This window comes from Cynocephalus volans, chromosome 2, assembly GCF_027409185.1.
Source record: "Cynocephalus volans isolate mCynVol1 chromosome 2, mCynVol1.pri, whole genome shotgun sequence".
Taxonomy (NCBI): domain Eukaryota; kingdom Metazoa; phylum Chordata; class Mammalia; order Dermoptera; family Cynocephalidae; genus Cynocephalus; species Cynocephalus volans.
The window spans coordinates 133,401,828-133,421,407 of NC_084461.1; the positions used below are offsets into that span (position 1 = coordinate 133,401,828).

Sequence of the window (19,580 nt, forward strand, 5' to 3'; positions counted from 1 at the left end):
ATACATCTGATAAGCGGTTAATATCTAAAAATATATAAGAAGCTCAAATAACTCAATAGCAATTAAACAAAACAAAACAAAAAAATGGACAAAGAACCTGACATTTTTTTCAACAGATGACATACAAATGGCCAATAAGTACATGAAAAATGCTCAGCATCACTAATCATTAGGGAAATGCAAATTAAAACCACAATGAGATAATCACCTCATACCCCTTAGGAGGGCTTTTATCAAAAAAGATAAAGATAAGTGTTGGAGAGGATGCAGAGAAAAGGGAACTCATACATTGTTGGTAAGAATGTAAATTAGTACAGGCATTATGGAAAACATATAGTTTTTTTTTTCCCCCTCAAAAAACTAAAAATAGAACTACCATAAGATCCGGTAATCCCACTTCTTGGTATATATCCAAAGGAACTGAAATTTATATGTCAGAGTCATCTACACCCCCATCTTTATTGCAGCATTATTCACAATAGCCATGATATGAAAACAACCTGACTGTCCATCAACAAAAGAATGGCTAAAGAAAATATGGTAATACTATTCAACCTTAAAAAGTTGTGTGTGGGGGGAGAATCCTGTTATATGCAACAGCATAGATGAACCTGGAGGACGTTGTGCTAAGTGAAATAAGCCAGGCCAGAAGACAAATACCACATGATCTCACTTATATGTGGAATCTAATAAAGTTGAACTCTTCAAAATAGAGAATAGAATGATAGTTTTGAGAGGCTGGGGGCTGGGGGAAGGAGGGAATGAGGAGTTGCTGATAAAAGGATACAAAATTGCAGATAGACAGGAGCAATAGGTTTGAGAGATCTATTGCACAGCAGGATGACTACAGTCAATAATAATGTATTATATATTTCACAATAACGAAGAGTAAATTTCAAATGTCTCACCTTAAAAAATGGTAAGTAAGCTAGGTGATAGAAGTGTTAATTAGCATGATTTAATCATGCTGCATTGGATACATATACCAAAACACCACATTGTACCCTGTAAATGTGTACAATTAGGATTTGTCAGTCAAAAATAATATTAATAATACTTTTTTTTAAAAAAAGTAAAAATGCCAAATATTTTATACACTACAATTAAAATGTGAGAGTATAAGATAAATGTTAAATTGTGGATCAGAGACCAAAGTTCCCCAGATCCAGCAACAGAAGAGGGTAATGAAGGTTGGAGGATATAGGAAGAGGTCATCCATAGGCAAGAAGTGGGATCTGACTTGGTTTTCATATATTTGGAAGTGAATGATGTATTGGGTTGGGGTGGTGGTGGAAACTAGCAACAACAATAGAGGATGGGGTTGCTAATGGAATTTTATAAACAAGATAGATTCATGTGAAAGAAGAAGCCCCCATAAATAAACAGCTTTTCACAGCATCTGTTTATTATGTTCCCATAGCTGGTAACATATAAATTGATGCCTGTGTCTTATTGATATCTTTATCTATTTCACCTTATATTTCTTTCTCCTAGATTCCTAAATATCAGTTATCTTTTTCTACATTCTGTGAAAATAAAGGTCAGAATTTTGCTTCCTAGTTTGATTCGCATTGTAAGAATACCACTGAGCGAGGACCTTCTCCTGAGAAGCCATTCACAGCTAGAGAAGGAGCGACAGTCCAACTGGGGGGGTGGAAGTTTCAGAAAGCAGCTTCAGTCATAAGTGATTCACTGATACACGTGGAGAATATGCCACTGAGCACGGTTGTGACAGGAGAATCCTGGGTAGGAATGTTCAGCTCCATCAAAGTTCTGCTGGATTGAAAGACACAGACTTTAAGCATACTGGAAAAACAGAGAGACTGAGGTGAAAGAATATCTGTCTGTAGGTCCTTCACTTCATATTCTGCACTGGTTGTACTATATTTAGTATGTGAAAATCTACTTGTCTTTGTTTGGTACATACCACATGGTTAGCAAATGTTCACTGAATACAATTGGCCCGTCACCATATGGTATTCTTTTTTTTTTTTCTTGAGATTTTTAAAAGTTTTATTGGAGTATAATTGACAAATAAAAATGTATATATTCAAAATGCACGTGATGTTTTGACGTACATGTACATTGTGAAATGATTACCACAATCAAACTCATGACCACAGCTGTCACCTCATATAACTACCTTTTGTGTGTGTGTGTGTGTGTGGTGAGAATACATAAAATCTGCTCTCTTAGCAAATTTCAAGTTCACAATACATTATTATTCTATGTATTTTAGATAGGTAATAGTGTGGTATATGCGATAGTAGAGGAAAGAGCAGTCCAGGTAAAGAGGAGATCACGTACAAAAACGCAAAAGTGTGAAAAGGCTTGGTCCATCTGGGGAACTGGAAGGTGACTGCTATTACTAGAATCAGCACAGCAAGCTCAGAAGTAGTGGGAAATGAAGGTAGAGATAAAGGGGTTCTTGAATAATCCATTAAGCTAAGGTGTCTGTGACTCCCAGGAGGTACTAAGAAGAGAAGTGAGGCTTATAAGGTGACCATAGATTTTATCATCCAAATGACAACATGGTGACAATAAGTGAAAAATGGGACTGTCTCAGCCCTCCCAGTATGATAGTCACCCTGCGTATGTGAGGATTAGCTAAATCAGTACGGGGCTGGTGTGGAGAATGGGCTGCAGGTCTATCAGGAAGAAAGCAGCTGTAACAGCCCAGATGAGAAGTAGTGAGCAGGAGAGGGATATATTTGTAATTAAAATTAGGATGTTGAATTGATACAGCTTGGATATTTTTAGGTATATGGTAAGGGAAAGAAAGAGAGAGAAATCAGACTCTTTGTCTTGGACCCTTGGTCAGTGAATGACCTCAGACAGGGACAGGAAGACAGGAAACAGGTTCAGGGGTGAAGATGTGTGTGAGGTGGTAAGTAATTTGGCTCTGGATGTGCTGAAGCTGCAGTAATGATGGGCTACGCATACCTAATTCAGAGCTGTGCCTGCAAAAATGCAATGAAGAGGAAAGGCCCCAAATAAACCAAGGAATGTGCTCTGCTTTGGACTTATGTCATGGATGTCTGGGTTTGCTGTTCAAATCAGTGATTTACCGTCTTCTCTACTAGGGCATTGAATAGTCTGGCTTTGCAATTATTTTCAATACACTTCTATGATGATTATCTTCTGTTCCTCATCAGTCTGCCATCCGTCCTCCACTCGACCTGTGAAGACTGTTTCCATGGGGTCTCTCACCCTCTGGATTCCATTTGGATGTGACCAATGGGCATCTCCTGACTGTAAGGGAGCAAAGTGAAGATAGAGATTTTACTACCTTCACTCTCTTGTTAGGCCGCTGGTGTTAGGTTATAAACCTCCACCATGGCCATACCTCCTGCTAAGTGGGGCTCTCTATCTAGATGAAATCTTCAGATTAAAACAACCTGCCTCTCCACCTGCCTGTTCAAGCCCAAAGAGGGCTATTCCCCATGTTGCTTGCCCTGGGCTCAATACTTTGTCTTGGTGGTCTCTGTACACCCTACCAACACCTTTAAAAAATGGTCTCTGTACACCCTACCAACACCTTTAAAAAATACCCTCTTTAGACTCCTAGAGCTGGTTAATAACCTCAGTAATGTTGCAGGATACAAAATAAATGCCCCCAAATCAGTATCATTTATATACTCAAACAATGAATTAACAGAAAGAGAAATAAAGAAAGTAAGCCCATTTACAATTGTCACCAAAAAAGTACAATACCTAGGGATCAATTTAACCAAGGAGGTGAAAGACCTCTACAATGAGAATTACAAACCACTTCTGAAAGAAATTAAAGAAGTCACAAAATGATGGAAAGACATTCCATGCTCTTAGATTGGAAGAATTAACATTGTGAAAATGTCTATACTACCCAAAGTGATCTACAGATTCAATGCAATTCCCATCAAAATACCAATGACATTCTTTACAGAAATGGAAAAAACAATCTTATCTTTCATATGGAAAAACAAAAGACCCCAAATAGCCAAAGAAATCCTGAGCAAAACAAAACAAAACAAAACAAAACAAAACAAAACAAAACAAAACAAAACAAAGGCATAACTCTGCCTGACTTCAAACTATACTACAAAGCTGTTGTAACCAAAACAGCATGATACTGGTATAAAAATAGACATTCAGACCAGTGGAGTAGAATAGAGAACCCAGAAATCATGCCTCATGCTTATAGCCATCTGATATTAGACAAAGGCAATAAAAATCTACATTGGGGAAAAGATTGCCTCTTCAACAAGTGGTGCTGGGAAAACTGGATATCCATACGCAGAAGAATGAAACTAGATATGCGTCTCTTACCATACACTAAAATCAACTCAAAATGGATTAAAGACCTAGGTATAAAACCTGAAACTGTAAAATTACTAAGGGAAAATATAGGGGAAACACTTCAGCAGTTAGGTCAGGGCACAGGTTTTATGAACATGAGCCCAAAAGCACAAGCAGGAAAAATAAACAAATGGGAGTATATCAAACTAAAAAGCTTCTGCACAGCAAAAGAAACAACCAACAGAGTGAAAAGACAACCTACAGAGTGGGAGAAAATTTTTGTCAACTATGCATCCAACAAGGGACTAATATCCAGAATATACATAGAACTCAAGCAATTATACAGTAAAAAAATAAATGACCCAATTAAAAAATGGGCAAAGGAGCTGAATAGACAGTTTTCGAAGGAAGACATACAAACGGCCAACAGATACATGAAAAAATGCTCAACATCACTAGTCATCAGGGAAATGCAAATTAAAACCACACTGAGATACCACCTCACTCCAGTTAGACTGGCTATAATCAAAAAGATGGTGAATAACAAATGCCGGTGAGGGTGTGGAGAGAAGGGAACACTACTGCACTGTTGGTGGGACTGTAAATTAGTACAACCACTTTGGAAAACAATTTGGAGGTTTCCCAAACAACTACAGATAGATCTTCCATATAATACAGCAATCCCTCTTCTGGGTATATATCCAGAGGAATGGAAATCATCATGTCAATGAGATACCTGCACTCCCATGTTTATTGCAGCTCTGTTTACAATAGACAAGATATGGAACCAACCTAAATGTTCATTAATAGATGATTGGATAAGGAAACTGTGGTATATATACACGATGGAATACTACTCTACTATAAAAAAGAATGAAATACTGTCATTTGCAACAACATGGATGAACCTGGAGAAACTTATATTGGGTGAAACAAACGAAGCACAGAGGGATAAATACCGCTCGTGCTCACTCATATGTGGGAGCGAAGAGAGAAAGAAGGCAGGAAAGAAAGACCGTTAGTAGTGCCATGATCCAACAGAGGGAGGGAACATTCCTAGGGCTACAATTTGGAGTTGAGGGGAGAAGGGAAGGGGAGGGAAGTTGGGGGGTAATTGGGAGGGGACAAAGGGTACAAAAGTAATTTCTGGTAATGGGTATGCCCCTAGTATGAATCTGGCCCCCACATCACGGGCAGGACAGGGGGACAAACAGCTTTGTATCTCATGAAAATTCATAATAAAGAAAAGAAAAGAAAAGAAAAATACATCCTTTATTAAGGTCTCCTCTAATGACCTGGTTTGTGAGTGCCATAAGCTTCTTGCCAGGATTCTGATGATCCAAGTTCATATTTACTTTTTGGCCAGTTTTAGGCTCCTGGTGGAGAGAGTTGTGAAGGGAAAGAAACTTTGAAGCAGGCAGGCTTGTCTGGGAATATTGGCCCCAGCACCCAACAGGTTTCAAAGAACAGCTTCAACCCCACTCCCCATCTGTGCCCTAAGATGGTGACATAGCCCTCGGCATGAGGGGTGTCTCATTGAGTCCAGCAAAATAAAGAAGGAAAAGAAGTGCGAGGCGGGGGATAAAAAGGCTTAATGAAGGGGAGCGACATTAACTTTAATGAAGCTGGGGAAAAGAGCCTGGTCTGAACATGCATGACCCTTTGCAACTGAAAGCATCATTTCTGTATTGCAGCTCTGGGAAATTTATTTAACAATTTCAACAACAACAAAATTGTTCCATTCAGATAAATGGTAGATTATGATTTGTGCTAAGAAGATGAGCAACTTTCATAATTTATTTCAAGGAATTTATAACACTAAGAAATAGAAGAAAATATCAACTTAAATCTCTCTGATTTATAGTGGGGAAAAGTGTACGCTACTGAGAAGAAAACCCCCAGGGGTCCTTAGCGCCACCTGACAAAGAAACTGCTGGATTTTTCCCAAGTTGGCTTCTACTGTGGGATGATGGAGTCGTTCATGACTTTCTTTAGGATAGTCTTGGTGTCCTGGGCAACTATCTGAAGAAAGCAATTCTGTTTCATTTGTCTGAAGTAGTGGGTGATATAATCACCTAACCATGGGATGTAGCCAAGAAGGCTGAGGGATGACTTCATGACGGTCCAAGTCATGCAAATCAGTTTCCAGTCCTTTCTGTTGATACCCTGCACATCACAGCACATCATGACGTCTGTGTAGTCTGTGAGTGAGCTCCCCATTACCTCTGCCACCTGCCAGAGGGATTCATCAGCCACACCAAAGAACAATCGATAGGCTTTCAGACACTCTGCCACGTCATCTGCATCCAAGATGCCAAAGGCATCCTGGAAGGATTCTGTGGTTATTTTCTTCTGCAGGGAGGTCACTTTGTCATTAACAATCTTCTCACAAGTGTGGTACAGGTTTTGAAGAGGGCCATGGCACCTAATTTTGGAGAGGTCCATTTGCAAGGTATATCTAAGCTTTGGGAAGTCATGCAACAAAGGTTCAAGGTTGGAGACCAGGAATATGGGAGGTTCACATACCTGCTCCTTCTGGAGATTTTTCAGAATATTTTCTCTGATAGTTTGCAGTAGCTGCCTTTCTGGGAGGGTACTGGCGCCCAGGTCCATGTCCAGCTTGGTCCAGACAATGTAGAACTTCTTTCCCATGTCCTGGATGGCTTTGGCAAGCATCACATGATTCATGCTGAATTGTTCAGATGCTATGATGATGAAGAAGTCGTACTGGCTGAACTGCATCTTCATCACATAGTTCTCCAGAGTTTCAGTATCAGACCCTGTGCCAGGCAAGTCCCACAGCACCACATTTGGAAGATGGGAAGATAAATAGGGGGCACATGTTTGGGTAGTTTTCACCACCCCGGTGGGTGCCGACGCTGCCTCCTCATGTCCTATGTTCCGAAGCACGTTGATGAAGGTGGACATGCCATTGCCAGAGTCCCCTGTCACAGCAATGTTAACTGGAGTCCTGGACACTCTCTGCACAGTCTCTCTGATGGCAGAGACCACTTCCAGCAAGTTCCCGTCTGCTAAGGCTTTCTCAATGTTCATGGCCTCTGCCTCGTATGGAACACCACAACCCTTAAGGTGTGGCAGAACAGAGGTTAAGGATGCAGATAATGCAGTGTGAGGGGGCAGTGGGAACTCTGTCATATCGGTGAGCAGTAGAGTCACCTGCAGAAGTAGAAGAGCAGGAGAGTTAGGGTGAACAGACACGACAGGGTGCCCAAGAATCACCTAACTTAGCACCCCCAGTTCAGGGTTTTATCTATCCACAAAGACTACAGCAAAGATGTTCAGATTAAAAACAAAGCAAGCAAAAAGTGCTCATTCAAGCAACGTGCACTTCCCTTCAGGGAGCAAGAAAGGGAGGGCCTTTGAGGAATGGCGCGCTGAGGCTTGTGCCTGCGATCGTCAGCCTCCACAGCAGGAATGTGGAGAGAGGAACTGAGCAGCAGAATGGACCCAGTCTCCCAAGAAGCACCACAAGAGTTTGTTGTCTTTTACTTTTTTACTATATCCTACCATAGCTCTTCTCCTTCATAATTTCCGTACATGCAAGTATTTCACGACCAGGAAAAGACCAGGCAAGTAACACTCACCTATATATATCTCTGCAGTAGGTGGCGCCAAAGGGCAAGAAATATCCAGCTCCCATTGTCTGTCCCTGTTTAAAACGTGACCTTCCTCATCAGGCAGGAGAGCACACGTGCAAAGTAATACTGAAATCCTGCCAGATGTGTGAAGTAAGCCGCCTTCTTTTACCTTCCCTGAGCTTCCACTGTGTGGTCATATTGGGCCCCCATTGAAGTGAGGGAGGAAGGGAGTCTTCTTAAATGCTCTGCCCTTCGTCAAGGCAGTGATTAAACAATTGATCGCTGCATCCCCAAACCGGGCTCTTCCAGGTTTCCCATGAAGCAAGGTATGTGGTACTGAGTAAAAGAAGATTCTCTGCTCCTAAAGTAGCCGAGCAGGCCTGTTTCAAACACTCAATGTGAACACACACTTACACACTCACAACACTGTGTACGCACCCACTCACACTCCCCGTACACGCTGGAACACAAGCTTGTTGTGTGCACTCACCCGTGCACCCACTCACACTCCCCGCACACACTGGAACACAAGCTTGTTGTGTGCATTCACCCGTGACCAACCCTGCTCACACATACACACACTCACCCTTGGCATGCACACGTGCACACTCACTCACACTCAGTCCACACCCCCACACTCATTCATACTCACACATCCTGATATACTCCACCTGACATAAGTAAACACTGCTGCATACACACGCTCATTCATCCTCACTGCGCACACTCATACATGCTCACTCAGGCTGCAACATGTTCACTTAACCTCCCCCACACTCATCCACACATGCTCACTCATGGTCACATGTTCATGCAAATTCATGTTTGGTGTATACGTACTCACAGTCTCACTCTGTGCACATACATATACACTCGCTCAGGCTCACTCCTGTTCTCTCACCCACAGACACTCACTCATGCTTGGTGTGTACATGCCCACACACCCTCCCATAGGATATGTGCTCACACACCCATGAACACACAGCACTTTGCCTCTTGAGTGCCCAGGACAATGGTTCTACCCAGTACTTTGCCCTTAGTAGAGGGCCGAGGAAACAGAGGACTGGCTCCAGATGGCCACTTATAAGATATGAGGAGAGGATCTATCAGAGGAAATGGATCAGAGAGCCATTGTACTTTGGACTGTACATGAGTCTTCAATTTCTTGGGGCCACACCGGCAAAGGCAGCAACTGGTGGTTGACTTTGCCCAGGTCAGACTTCCTCTGTGGCCGCTACGTAAAGTATCTCAGTTGTAACAATAATAATTTTGGTTCATAGTAATAACTCGTTTCTTTTCATCAAATGCTACTCAGATATGACTGCTTTTAGCTAATCCACAAAGGGGAAGAGGTAACCTATGGAATCTGGAGGGAAGGGAGTAGGACGGTCACCAGGTTGGAGTGGACTCCCTCAGCAGCCTGGCAGGAGGACGGAGTAGGGAGGTCTGTCTTTCAGAAGAAGTTTCCCCACATGTCTCTCCATGCATAGCTGATGGGCTGGTTAAGGTGAGGAATCTAGCACTCCCCTTCTTCCTCCCCACAATGATGTACCTGAGAGGTGCACAGGGGATTGGAACAGGAGCACATGGAGTTGGGAGATGTCACTGGGGCCCTTGGCTGGGACATTTTTTAACCTAAATAGTCCCAGAAAGGACTGTTTCACTTGGTATTAAATGCTTGGCATCATATTAATACATATGCAGGTCTTGGCACTTACCATAAAATATTTCCATTAGACTCTTCACTGGGGTACCCCGAGTGTCTCCAACAGGTGTGCAACATATTTTTGTAGATTAATGAAACAATACACTTTTTGTACATTGTTAACTTACCAGTTGACAGATAAATTAATGTTCTTTTCTAGACTCTGTCTGCCTGCTGAGCACGGAGCCTACTCCCACACATCTCATTTAAAGAACACTCTGCTGGGTACTGGCTAGGGAAGGGTATTGACTGCCCACAATAGGTGTGGGAGGTCGGCACAAAACTCTGTACTTTCCCAGACTTTTTCTGTGACCATGCCTGTAAACCGAGCCAGCATCTCCAAAGCTGTCTGCCCTCCTGTTCACCAGTGCTGAGCTCTGTGGAAGAGACCCTTGGACCCTGCAGCTCCAGCCCCCCATCTAGGCTCCAGTCCTTGCTCATATGATCCATTGGTCCTATGCCCGCAGTGGAAGTTCACCAGCTTCACACTGGGCTGACTGAGCACCAAACCCAGGATTCTTCTGTGGCTGTGCCTACCAGATCATGTGTCACTGCCAGGCCAGGGATGGCATGGTTTCTCTGCATGAGGGTGGACTGTCTTCCAGGAGGTGTCCATGTGACTGTGTTTTTGTATGTATAAGCCTCCAAGAGCACTGACCTTCAAGTTTAGGGGAGGTCGTCAGAATTCAGCTTGGGTTGCAATTGCCCCCAAGCTCTGCTCTTTGAGTATCCTGCCCAGATGATATTGCTGAATACCCTCCTTTAGACGGGGGCTGAGGAGTCCTTGTGGAAGAGGAGGAGGCCCTTCTAAAGGCAGTCCAGGGATCATGTTCAACTAGAGAGTGGCAGCCATGCCAAGAAAGGAGAAGCAGCCACTGTAAGGAGCATCTTCTTAAATTTACTGTATGAGACTTCCAGTAAGGGATATGTTTCACATAGGAACCAAGTGCACATGCACACAAACACATGCACGATAGTGAACTGAAGGCATCACAAAACGATCTGCCTTATATCCAGTCTATACTCTGGTATCTTCTATTCTGTTCTGTTCTGTTCCATTCTATCCCATTCTATAAATGTTCTTTCTTTCATTTGTTTGTTTTATAATGCTGGCCATAACCCACTAGATTAATTGCATGAGCCAAGGCATGCAGAATGAAGAACACAGATCAGTGGATTCCCAATGTAAGGTTATATGTAGTTTATTCCATGTCCAATTATCCTGATTCCCAAACAAAGGTATTTATAGCAAAGTAGGATCTGGCCTTAGCACAGATGTGGAGTCTGGGGCATCAGAGAAATTCACGAACCCAGAAACCAATGTGAACCAAATCCCAGGCTTTTCACTATTTGATCATTATCAGAAAAGGCTGAGGGAAAAATCAATGTGATTATTTATTCCAGAACGGCACGACAAATTTCCACAGGATCAATGGCACATGTGCTGGACAGGGCATTTTCTGAAGATTAAGGAAACTGCCACCTCTCTCTTCCCTTAGCCTAACACACACACACACACACACACCCACACCCACACCCACACACACACACACACACACACACTCATAAACATCATTTACAAAGGAAAGATTTAGTGCCCTGTTGTAAGGACAGGGCTCTCCACTGCAGATAAACATTTTAATTTAGAGGAATTTGAGAGTCAGTTAGACACCTAATCTCTGAACACTCACCTCCCTGGTTCCTATTCCTTGGGTGGTCCAGCCTGGTGAACTAATTGACAGACTATTCCAGGCTATCCTGACATTGCCTGTGTTTGAGCCTGCTCTCAGGATGCCGTCTACCTGTTAAATATCAAGAGCTTCCAACTTAGCCTCTAGGGAATATGAGTGGCACATCCTGCTTTGTTTGTCCAAATCAGTCCCTACCAGAAAACTCCTAATGCCAGGGGCATCTAGATGAGCGATGCATTGCCCCCCCCCCCACTTGGAGGTTGGTGGGGTCTGGAGGGGCAAAAGTATTTGGGAGTGTTGTACTCGGGTCCCTGATGAACGTGAGGCAGGAGACCTGCTCTGAACTCGTCACTGAAATGAAATAAGCCAGACCCAAAGCTTACCTCTCCTCAGTGTCAGGGATTCACCTCTTACTGTTTTAACAGTAGCCCAAGTTCCCACCTATGAGCCTCTCACTTACCGGTTCTGGAAGCAGAGTATCTGTGAACAGAAGTCAGAGGGAGCTCCTGGTACTTTCCCTGGGGAAGTGATCACTGCCTTTCCAGACAGAGGCAGTTCCCGGAGGACTATCCAAGACTTGATTCCAGGCCCAGTTTGCTCCAGAAAGATGGAAGTGAGAGACTGGAGTTATTGTAGGAAGAGCAGAGAAACTCCTCAAGAAGAGGATCTGAAAATAATAGAGTGACGGGCAGGCATTACCCTCCTGCACTTGCTGGTGGTTCAGCTAGCTCTGGCTGCCTCCTCTCTCCATATTAAAGTACTCTTCCCCTAGCCACACCCCCTACTCCCACAAGGAGGGGGACCAGTTGAGGGCAGGTTTCACTTTCTATTCCCAGAAACAACTCTCTTTCTTGAAAGGCAGGAGTGGAAACGGTTTTGTTTCCTCATGCCTAGAGGTGCCTGGATCCAAGTGGTACAGATGGTGGAGTGATGCTGGCCCTGCTCCAGATGGGCAGGGAGAAAGGTGTCCTTGGGATTCCCGCTGCCTGTGCAGAGGCCACTTTTGCTGCCAGTAAGTCCTGTAAGGGGCCCTGCCTGCCTTTGGGGCCCAGAGCCTGTGAGTCCTGCGCAATGGTTAACATTCACCCCCCAGGTGAGGCCTGGAGCCACAGATAAGTATAAACACGTAGAAGAGCTGTCTCCCTGGGGTTGCCTGGCCCCTGCCCAGGTCTAATATGTGTTCTGCACTAGGCTACAAACTCAAAACCCTGGGCACCACACCTGTGTTGCTTGCCTTGTATCCTCCGATCTTGGCCGTGTGTGGACAGGGCCCTGTTTGACAGTGCTATGGTCTGAATGTTTGTGTCCTCCAAAATTTGTATATTGAAACCTAATTACTAGTGCAGTAGTATTGGTGGGTCCTTTAGGAGGTGACTGAGTCATGAAAGCTCTACCCTCATGAATGGGATTATAAAAGAGGCTTGGGGAAACCTGTTTTCTCCTTCTGCTGTGTGAGGACACATAGAAGGCCCCATCTGTGGGGAAGGGCCCCGCGCCAGGCACTGAATCTGCTGGCACCTTGATCTTGGACTTGCCAGCCTCCAGAACTGTCAGTAATAAATTTTGGTTGTTCATAAATTACCGAGTCTGTTATAGCAGCTCAAATGGACTAAGACAACTCGCAAACATGAGAAGGTCAGGGTTTGTGTCCCAACACTACTCACTACTTGCTATGGGACCCTGAGCGGCTGCTTAACTGCTTGGTGATTCTTATTCCCTCTGTTTTAAATGAGGACAGTAAGAAAAGCTCCCCAGGGAGTTTGGAGTAAGTGAAGAGATGCCACAGAGCAAAGGGGCTGTGAGATTGTAACCAGATGATACAGTGCATCAGTTTTCTAGGGACTTGCAGGGCTAAGAAGTTGCAAAGCCACTTACGCAGCTATGAGAGTGTGAAATTGGCTTTGGTACCCTTAACTTCTTTCCAGGGACAACTGTCAGGTTGAGGAGACAGGACAATAGGGATCACTTTAAATAGCATTGGGATGTGATTTCACCAAAGGCCAACAATAAGGACATGAGAGAAGAACCCAGTGGACAGGACATAGGTGTCTCAGGGCAAGACAACCTCAGCCAAAAGAGACTGGGGCTGCACACCTGTTGCGGAGAATGAACAAGCAATAGGAGGCCTGTGGATTGGGGCTTTGCTTGTCCCAAAGACCCCAAAGGGGATATCAGAGGGAGCACCATCGTCCCTCACTTTTTATAGCTACCTTTCCTCTCCTCTACCCACCCCAACCCATGCCCGTACACACACGTCTTGTAAGGGTCCCAAACAGGAGAGACTGAGACTAGAAGCAGAGGAGGTGGAGGAAGAAAAAGTCCAGAAGATGACTCTTTTCTTGTCCTTAATGCTGATTTTTCAATCTGAGAAGGGACTGAGCTGGGACAGGAAAGTTTAAGTTTGACAAGGGCCTAAGGTTTGTTTATTAGAATGTTTGGACTTCTGATTACCCGAGTGTGACCAGGAGAGAGGATATTCCCTGGGCATGGCCAGAGAATTAATGAATCTGTGTAATATTTCAGCCAACTACTGGGGAGTAGGGAGTACCACCTGTCCCTACCGGGGCACTGGTATAGGGGGCAGCGATGAGAGGTGTAGAGCTAGGGCTGGGTCTGGAGCTCACGGACCCCTCAAGCCCGTTCACAAACCCTTCACATGCAGGTCTGTGAGCTAGATAACCAGCAAAAAGGTCCTTGGAGCCTTGGTTGAAGTAGTAACAGTCTTTATTCAGCACACACATGTCTAGGAGCTAGGCAGTACAAAGAGAAAACTCAGAAACTCAACTGCTACTGGCAAAGTCTGAAGAAAAACTGAAAACTGAGCAGCTGCCAGCAGAGTAAACATGCTCTATTTTTAGACGTGAGCTCTGCCGGCCAGCTCTGCTTCACAAGTTGAAGAACACACAAAAAGCAACAAACTAAAAAGATACATGGGTGCACATGCGCACTAACTCCAGCCACACACAACTTGTTTACAAGAAATGTGCTGCTCGACCCCCAACCAGACCTGAGCCGAGGGACCCTAACTAAATTATCCTATTTTCCCCACAAGAAGGAATCAGATTGCTTTCAGTGGCCCCATAGCAGATACCGCAATTCATTTCCCTGTGCTCCTTATGACTAAAAGCCAGCTCAGCTCCCATGAGTAGGAGCATGGGTAGAGGAGAGATCTCAGCCTGACCAGCACTCACTGTGGAGGGAGAGAGACCCCAGGGACTGTGCAGGGCAGGGGAAGGAGGAAGCTCTCACAGGCATTTGCACTGACCCCAGAATCCTGTTCCATCCCCCAAACCAACTCCACTTACTGAAGACTTGTTCAGTAATCAGGGATTGGTGCAAAGTGACCTCTCAGTCACTGAGAGCCCTAGCCCTGTCCCAATGGGCTTCTTCCCCTGCCCTCTATCACTAAGCCATCTATGCAGGGTAGCCTGACTAGGGGTCAGAGAGACTTTCACTTTCCTACTTCTTGGAATATCTGCTTTGTTGGAAAGAGGAGAAAACACAATCTAATTTCACATTCATTTTCTTGTTAATATATGAAGGTTTCAAGAAAAAGCCAGAGTCTCTAGTTTAAATTCCAGCACTCTCCCACTATTTAATAGCCAAATTAGGGTTTTATGTTCCATATACTTTGATTAGTGTGAAAAACCTAGGTGTGAATCTCAATCTTCCACCCAGTGAGAGATTTGGAGCTCATTATCTCATCCTTGGGCCTCAGTCTTTGGATACTCACCAGCACTGATACTTCTCTGAGCCATGGGAGCCACACTAAGAACACCCCTGAGGTTCCCTGCGTTCTGAAGAGCCCCATGCAGGTTTTACTCACAACAAGGGTCCCTGTATCTCTTGCCATCACTGTCCAGCCCCATTCAGCCACGGCAAGCCAAGTTTCAAAGGACTTTGCAAGCACTTCTTTGATCCTAGTTGTAAAACAGAAAAAATGGTCTCTCTAGCTTCTGTAAAAACCATGTTGTTTGGTGGCATAGACACTGCACTCTGGAGGAAAACTGTGGAGGCTTGCATCTGGACTCTGCCAGTTATTATCTGTGTGATGTAACCAAGTTATTCAACTCTTCTGAGTCATTTTAAAATAATAAAGCATGAGCAAATAAAAAAGTGTTGATTTTTTTTTTTTGCATTTAATACAGTTTATTCATTTTTACTATTAGTGAGCATTTGGGTTGTTTACAATTTTTGGCTTATTATTAACACTGCTGCTATCACATTCGTGTACATGTGCCCTGCTACATAAATTTTTTTTTCATCTTTTAAAAAATTTATTATTTTTTTTACATCCTAAGATGTTTCTGCAGAGCAGTTGGGGGAGAGGGAGAGGGAAAGGGGGAAGGGGATAAGGTGGGAGAACAGGGAAAGGAGGGGGGTGTGATCAAGGCCCATGGCACCCCTCTCATTCCAGCAGGGGAGCCCAGGGGACTTCCAGTGGCAGCTTGGTCATTGATGGGCTGGATGTGGACGTGAGGGCGGGGCATGGCTGAGGCCCTCAGTTCCCCATTGCCCTAGCTCAGGAGCCCAGGACACTTTCAGCAGTGGACACCTCAGTCTTCCTGCAGAAGTTGAGAGGAGAGGAGGCCTGTGCTCTGTATGGCATCCCCTCAATGTGTCTTTGGTCAACATTGACATGTTTGACATGGGGAAGCTTCCTCCTCTGATGTCTGACCTGATGGGGAAAGACAGAGAGCATGCAGCGACAGACCCTGAGAGGGGCTGGGACTCGAAGCACAGTCTTTCTTCAGCCTCATTCTGCATCCTTTCACCTCCTACATCTCCACAGGAATAACAGGTTTGGCTGGGTAAAGTGCTATTGCTTATATTAATCAAAATGAAAATGTCATGTATAGTGTTCCCTTCAAGGATGGCCCAGGGTGGTTCATCTTTCCATCTGTGTCACCTGCTGGTGTACGGCTGCCCAGGAAGGGTTTGCTGGATGATGATGCCCAGCTGGCACCACACATGTCATTTGTTATTTCTGGAATTCTGTTTGCTGCTAATAATTTCTTTTTTGGTTTATTTTTGATTATACATATTTATGGTGTACAGAGTTGACTATCAGTATTCATGTACAGCATGCAATGATCAAATCAATATTATTAGTATGTTCTGATAAACTTAATTTCTGTTCTAAACTTGATTTATCTGTATCAGGCTTTATAGGATGATCTTTCATTACAAGTTTTTGAAAATGTGGGAGTGAATCCTGGGGTTAGTAGAGAATGGATGAGAATCAGAGAGAGTTGAACCCCTGCCTGGGTCCCTCGTGATAATTTTCTTTCTGACCACTTGGTCCTTTAAGTTCACTTTCACAGGATATATTTTTACCCATTTAAACAAGGGAAATGTGAGTGCAGTTTTACATTCTGTTCCTGAAAATGTCAATCTCTTTTGGAAAGGAATACATTGATACTGTTTCACTTTCCAGTTCCTGGAAGTGCCATGGATTCTCTGAGGGGCAGGACTTGGGTCCGGACTTGAAACCTCTTGTGACAGTAGAAGTCAGGGATTCTCTAAGTCCTCAAGCTGGGGAGACAGTTCACAATCAGTAGCAAGCCACACATGCTAGGACAGCAGCTGCTGGAGCTGGCATTTCCTGACACTAGAGCTCAAGCCTCTTACCACCTCATCTCCCCAAGCCCCACATGCTGAGATTCCCAAGCATGTGGCATTGCCCCACATATCCCGAGCAGAGTTGGCTCACCTCTGTCCAAATCTGAGAATCTTTTATCTGAGTCCATAGTTTCTATACAGTACACTCCATACTCAAGAAAAGCTAAACACTATCTTAACGCATGTAGGACCTTTGTTCCTAAAATGATACTGTTTGTCTGTGGCCATGTCTGGTTCTCAGTAGCTGGTGGTGGTGAAAGCAGGGACTTTGGTCCACACAGCCTGCATTGAAATCCTAGTTGCTCCCTGTACTGTTGTTTTAAACTTTGGGCAATCTTACCATCTAATGCCCACTTTCTTCATCTGTGAAATGTGATAGTGCACCTCCTCCTAGGGTTGTGGCACATGTGAAGTGATGTGACTCATGTTACGTGCTTAGACATAGGAGTGTTGGCGGTTGTCATTTTTTCCAGTTATTGCCCTCTTATGAACAACACCAACATTCATCCAATTCTGCAGTTCCAAAACTGAGGAGTCCTGACACCTGCTCCTTTCCCTCCAAAGCTCTAGCCAATCTATAAATTTAACCTCTATTAAATTTTCCTCCTGAAGCTCTCTCATGCCTCCACATCCACAGATTTTTTTTTGGGGGGGGGGCTTAGAATTTTATGTATTTATTTATTTTTTTAAAATATAATTTTATTAATGCTATTTTTTACATTCTAGGATGTTGTTGCAGAGCAGTTGGGAGGCAGGGGGAGAGGGGAAAGAAGAAGAAAATGGGATGGAATAAGGAGGAAGGAGGAGGGATAGGATTGAGGCCTGTGGCATCCCCCGCATTCCCATAGGGGAGACCAGGGGGCTTCCAACGGTGGCTTGGTCATTGCCGGGCTGGGTGCAGATGTCAGGGGGCGTGTAGCAAAAGCCCTCGCTCCCCACCATCCTAGCTTGGGAACCAGGGGCCCTTCTTGCTGCAGCTCGGTGGTTGTTGCTGGGCTGGCTGTGTGTGTTGGGGGTGTGTGGCCGAGTCCCTCATCCCCCTCCTCAGGATTGGTTGCAGGTGTCAGGGGGCCATTGCTGAGGCCCCCAGCCTTCCCCCATTTCTGATGTGGTAACCAGGGGACTTCTGGTCCTTCTAGGTGTTACAGGTGTTCTTTGGTGAGATGAGACCTTTACTAGTTAATATGAAACTTTGTCTCTGGTTGCAGGTACTTTGTTTTTTTCTTTCAGTTCTGTTTTGGATTATTTGCTGTTCTCACCACTTAAACTCTGCACTGGAACTAATTTGTTGTCCTTTGCTACTTCTAAAATGGGGGAACTTCCTGTGGGGACCAGCACTTGGGCTCTGAGGTTGAGCTAAATTGCTGTTTTGCTGCTGATTCCGTAGGGAAGTCTTTTTTTGCAGCATGGGTTTTAATGGTTGATTTTATAGGTACTTCCAGCTCTCAAGAGATCCAGTGCACCTGGGTTGTATAGAAACTCTGGTCTAGGCCTGAGTGTTCTCATCAAACTGCACCCCATGCAATTCTATATTCCTGACCAGTCTTCTCTGAGTGGTCCTACACTGATTGGGGTGCAGATCTGCTGTCTTTGCTGTGTCCAAGTGTTTTCCTGGTGGGCCTGTCTCCCCCACTGCCCGTGCTGCAGACACTTTTCATGGGATGGGCTGTGCATCAGTCCCTTGTGATGACTCACTGGCCACTGAGTGGCTCCTTTTTTTCAGTTGTTGTGGCTCCTTGCTCCTATGTGGGTCCATGGGAACCCTATTAGTGGTCTTGCTGACCCGGGGGCCACCAAGGCCCTCTTCTCCCCTGACACCTCCAAGCAACTTCATCTGAAGGGCACAGCTGTGGCTTCTGCCAGCTCTTGCTCTGAGCACTCAGCAGCTCCAGCCTGGAAGCAGCTGGGGCTTGAAACGGTCAGAGCGGTTTTTTCTTTCTCTCATTGTGACTTCTCCTGCCTTCACGCACTATTTATGTCTCTCTTCCTCTTCCCCTGAGCTCTAGCGTCCCCAGCTTGGCTGTTGTTGCTTTTTTATAGTTGTAAATTTGTTGATTTGTGGGAGAGATGCTGGGGACCGTCTGTTCTGCCATCTTGACTGGAAGTCCACATCCACAGTTTTGAAACACAAATTTCACTGAACTCTCCCGGCCTTGGTGAGCAGTGACCACTTCAGTTAGGCAGTGATGTCTCCACAACTCATCTCTGAACTCACAAAGATGACACTTCCTCCAGAAGATGGTAAGTGAGATAGATAGCACTGTGTATGGAAAGTGTAAATAAAGTATGGGCCCCAAAGTCTGGGGCATGGCAGCCCCAAAGGCTGGTTTAGGGCCAGGGAGCTTTGGTGCTTGACATGGGGTGAGTGTGGACTAAGTGTGTTTCTGGGGTTAATTCTGAGTCAGGTCTATACTTGAGGTTTTTCAAAGATAGATACTCTGCCCAGGAAGGCCTAGCCTGGCCTCTGGGAAGGTGTAGTTCAAGGAGAATTCCCCCAACATGCTTTGACAAAGACACAGTCTGCCTCCTTCACATTCTGGAAGAGCCAAGTGTGGTCCTCTTAGAACCTGGGAAAATATGAATGTGTTCATCTTCAGACTGTTTATTTGACCCCCAAATAAGAGCTTATCTTATATAAGGATTATGTTTTTACAGTGGGTTTGATTTAAAAACTGCCACTTGGGC

General features: G+C 44.6%; 1 protein-coding gene across 1 annotated transcript in view; it reads right to left on the reverse strand.

The window, feature by feature from the left end:
* Window positions 1-6,234: 6,234 nt before the first annotated feature.
* The window catches only part of IRGM (immunity related GTPase M), a 33,704-nt gene continuing 20,358 nt past the window's right edge, over window positions 6,235-19,580 (reverse strand). Inside the window, exons 2-3 of the mRNA XM_063087670.1 lie at window positions 10,120-10,240; window positions 6,235-7,455 (exon numbers count right to left, since the gene is read on the reverse strand). Coding sequence (XP_062943740.1) covers window positions 6,235-7,455; window positions 10,120-10,240 — 1,342 coding nt within the window. The remainder of the gene's footprint in view (window positions 7,456-10,119; window positions 10,241-19,580) is intronic.